General features: G+C 36.5%; 1 protein-coding gene across 1 annotated transcript; it reads left to right on the top strand.

The window, feature by feature from the left end:
• The first annotated feature begins 1,621 nt into the window (after window positions 1-1,621).
• On the top strand, window positions 1,622-3,710 carry tma16 (translation machinery associated 16 homolog). The gene is made up of 7 exons (XM_038271856.1): window positions 1,622-1,700; window positions 1,798-1,901; window positions 1,986-2,023; window positions 2,103-2,187; window positions 2,827-2,975; window positions 3,192-3,234; window positions 3,389-3,710. Exons 1-7 carry the CDS (start codon window positions 1,698-1,700, stop codon window positions 3,567-3,569), a joined length of 603 nt encoding a protein of 200 aa, XP_038127784.1. The 5' UTR covers window positions 1,622-1,697; the 3' UTR covers window positions 3,570-3,710.
• Window positions 3,711-4,435: the final 725 nt, after the last annotated feature.

Here is a 4,435-nt window from a genome sequence, read left to right on the forward strand (position 1 = left end):
CCCATTCACTGTAGGAAAGCTTTATGTAATGAAATTTTGTTTGGTATACAGTCTGCGTATAAAAGATGACAATTAAGTTTGTCTAAGAAAAAATAAGCTAAATATAAGTTGTTTTCAGCATTCATTGAAATGTTATTTACAGGAGCTTAGTCTTTGAAATAATAATGCTGTTGATCCCCCAGTGATGGGGCCAGAAATCCCACATGGGCTTTGACCTGAGCTAGATATGGATTTGTCATTGAATTAGCCAATGAAAGATTTTTAAAGGATGTCTGGTTATTTATGCAAATGACCACCTCAGGACTGAATGGAGAGACTATCCAGATTTCTACAGATGGTTAAAAAGATCCAGTAAACAGAAGAGTAGGTTTTGGTATTTATGTTCCCCAGTTTGGGGTCCAGCAATGTCAACATTTATCTGACGGTGTTTCTGTGTTTACAGCTGAGCTGATTGCGATCCAATGCGGAATGTGGTTGGTAGAGGCAACAGAATGTGGTAATTTGTTCTGATTCTCTGTCTACACTGATGTATTTAAAGGATGCCAGATGCAAGGTAAGAGCAGATGTAGTTAGTTAGAATTATATTTTCAATTTTCTGCAGGTCCCAGCTCATGTGGGATTTAATGGGAATTAAATGGCAGATGTTGCTACCAAGAGTGCTGTAGTTTTGTTAATGTTAAAATGAACTAGCAGTGCCAGGATATTTAGAATACTGGATAAAAAAGGAAGTTGCTATTGTTTCAAAAATAGAGCAGAGAAGTATTTAATTGGATGACTCACAACGAAATGAAGTGATAAGGCTTTAGAGTGGGACAAAGTGGGTTAAACAGTGGGCTTTCTGTGATCGGTAAACACCTAGACAGCTGTGGTCATTTTTGTTGCATCTCTGAAACAGTTTTTCATGTTATGCTACAATGTCTTTTGTAAGTAGTAGATGGAAGGGTCGTGTCTAGTGCATTGACTGATCTGGGGTACAATTCCTTTTCATTAAAAACAATACTAGAACATGGAGCTTCCCCAAAAGACAGAGCAAATTGAATGGTTTGTTGTTGACGTCTTTTTTGTTTTGTTTTTTTACTGTGTAATATATTGGAATATATGGGACTGCTATCTCTATCCCAATAATGTTTTAATATGTGTTTTATATCTTATGACCTGAGGACAGCAACACACTAAACGTGTTTAGACCGTCAGAAATAAAAAACATTCCAACTCTTTTTAATTAGACAAACATTTACATACAAACTCGATGGGACATACAAATATGAAACATCCACATTAACCTGCCTAAAAATTTATAAAGCTAAAAAAACTAAAAGAATAATTACAAAATACCATTGTAAGGCCTCTTCAGGCTTACAATAGGTTAAACCACTTAGTCCACAGGTTTAGATAAAAGTAAGTCTTATTTATGGGAAGTTTATGGGAAGATAAATATGTATAACAACAGTTTTTAGGTGACTTATAATTAATTAAACTGGAGAAAGTTTAGATTGACAACTTTTTATCTAAATTTTAACATAGATCCTCGTTAAAAGATTTAGGAAGCGCTAGAGAAGCAAAATATTTCTGTAACCAAAGAAGGACGTTTTTACACTGCCCTAAGTTTCTCATGGGACACATTTCAACGAAGGACCACTTCCGGTTCCGGTGCTTTTTGTCAATACAAGCTCCACACGTGAATTTTGGTGAACAAAATGGTAAGAGTATCTAACTTCATTCTGGATTTATATTTTAAAAAAGTACTTAGATGGTGAGATGATAGTTTGGATGTTTTATTTTTTTTTTGTCTCTCAGCCGAAGTCTCAAAGAGGCAAAGGGGCAGACAAAGTTGTTCATCCGTACAGCAGAAAAGCTGCTTATCTGAACCGGGAAGAGGTCAGACTGAAGAGAAAGGAGAGGTTTGTTTATCGAAGATCAAAACACTGTAGGAATCAGACTTTTTGGCCCTCTTTAATGTGAAGAATTTCTCTTTAATGTTGCAGGATGAAAAATGAAAAAGCAACACGTCTGAGCCACATAGGTCAGTCTGGTATCATTTTTATTATTAAGATAGAATTAGAGTTTTTTTTTCACTTATTGTTCTGTGTTTCAAATCACAGGTGAGAAACTGACGTGGTTTCAGAGTCAGTTGGATCCGAACAAGACGTGTTACACTAAGAAAGATGCTTGTGAGATTATTGAAAGGTACAGGACTGCTTCTGGTGCTCTGAGAGGGGGTGAAAAGTCATAGGTTATCTCTAATGTTGGTCAGTTTTTCTTGAAGGATGACAAATCACAAATTTGTAGTTTGATTACATTCATATAGATTGTCTGCCATATTCAGTTAACATTTGAGGATGATTTAATAAGACCAGTTTTGTTTTTGAACTTTTGGAAATGAATATATTATCACTCCTCCCAGACAAACTGGTATCCATTAAGATTCTCTGTAGCATTCAGTGACCCTAAACCACAGAGTCCCCTGTACATTTCCAAGCAACCATGCATTCCACGCATGCATTTCCATGCATTTTTTTAATTTGTAAAAATTTATTTATTAAACTGGACTACACTCACCTTATAGAGTTTAAAACTAAGAAAACATAAAACAAACATATGTGATGCCTAGATAAGGGGTTTTAAATAGTTCTATTACCTCTTCCATCTTTTAACATGAAGCTGCTAACAGTAGTTTGAATCAGGTGTGTTCAACCCTTAAAAACTTCACCCTACAGCACAGAGTTTCCTGAACTGGCTTTATTTTTTATTCTTTTTTTATCCAGTCTTGGTTTTTATAATGTGCGGTTATGTGACTGATTTTGTGTCTTTTCCTCCAACTGTTAGGTACCTCCACAGATTTGATTCAGAACTTGAGCAGATCGAGTTGGTGAATGGGATCAAGGGTCGACAGGGTCGTCTCCATGGTGCCAGAGAAGCGATAATTAAGCAGACTGTAGAGCGAGAGCGAGCACTGTTTGATGGTGTTGGTATAGGTGAGTCATCACCAACATCTTCTTGTTGTGCACGTCGCTGTTTTTAAAACAGAGTATACTTTCTCGGTCATGCTTGTGAGCACAAACGAGCTATTTGTCTTTGGCCCTCCGTCGCTCACATCATGATCACCAGTTCAAACAACCACAGTTCGTAGAAACAATGCTTGAAGGGATTTTCCGTCTGATTTCATCGTTCCCTGTTCTAATTGTTTTCAGAAATTCCAGACATCATCAACACAAAGCAACTGAAAATGTTCAGGTCAGTGTTTGAACCATGCTTCAGATAACAGTAACCACAGACACAATAACTGGCAGCCTTGTCTACATAATGCTTTGATATGTAAGATAGAGGAAAAATTTCTTGAGTGTTGTATTTTACAGGCAATAGAATAAACAAATGTTTTCTTTGGCAGAGAATGGACCGGAGATCTGAGGAAACTTCCAAATATTAAAATGCGTAAAATATCAAATAAAGCTTTGGACACAAAGACAGAAGAAAAAGAGGAGTCGGAGCATGAGGGTGATGAAGAAAATGAACATGATCATTTGGACGATGAGCTCAACGACCCGGAGGAGATGTCAGAGTCCCACTAACACTCACCTCATTCAGTCTGTGGCTGCATCACAGCTTCTGTAGAACTTCTACGCCATGTGTGGAGAGGCTGCTGTTCCACAAGCGTCCAGCAGACAGTGCTAGATATAAAATTAAACCATACCAACCTTGTATGTCTCATATTTTAACAACTTAAAAAAAGCTTTTTTCTCAGCGGTTCTACATTCATTGTTTATTGCACAGACAACAAAGTTTTCCTTATTAGCCATAGATTTTCCAATCAGAGCTATGAAATAACTTACATACGCTGTGGATTTAAGACAAAGGACAATCTGTAACTGAACTGTGACACTGGAAACCACAACTGTAGAAAATTGAACACAAATCAGCAATATTCCCTTTTTAAGGTTTAAATAAACACCTCTGCACTCTAAAATAAAATGGGAACAAAACAAAAATTGTAAAATATCTATTTTAACATTTAAATTACTGACCTGCAGAGAGCAAAAAAACCCCACAAACAATAACAAAAGCTGCCCTAATACATTTCAAAGGTCACAGATTTAGATTCAGACTGGAATAAAGATGGAATAGCTATAACGACTAGTCTTTGGTATCAGAAAACCTGATTGTCCAGCAGTGTTTTAAGGCCTCAGCATGCTTCAGTTCAGAGTCTTTACAGCGTCTGATTTTAAGGTTTTACAAATCTTTTTGTTTATTTAATCACATTATACCCCTAACTCTCTATTAGTTTATGTAACCGCAATAAAGCTGAAAAAAAAATTACCGATTTGCTGCCTTTTGTCGAATTTTGCATTTGTATTCAGTCCCTCTGTGCCAAAGCTTTGATGAACATCTAATTCCAGTAGCAGGTCTTTTGGAGCTTGTCTCTTTAACTTGACATATC

This window comes from Cyprinodon tularosa, unplaced genomic scaffold, assembly GCF_016077235.1.
Source record: "Cyprinodon tularosa strain WSP-4 unplaced genomic scaffold, ASM1607723v1 ctg81, whole genome shotgun sequence".
NCBI classification, from domain to species: domain Eukaryota; kingdom Metazoa; phylum Chordata; class Actinopteri; order Cyprinodontiformes; family Cyprinodontidae; genus Cyprinodon; species Cyprinodon tularosa.

Coding starts and splice junctions, on each gene's coding strand:
- tma16 (XM_038271856.1), top strand. Junction 1,902..1,985: donor AGACTGAAGAGAAAGGAGAG/GTTTGTTTATCG, acceptor TTAATGTTGCAG/GATGAAAAATGAAAAAGCAA. Junction 2,976..3,191: donor GTTTGATGGTGTTGGTATAG/GTGAGTCATCAC, acceptor AATTGTTTTCAG/AAATTCCAGACATCATCAAC.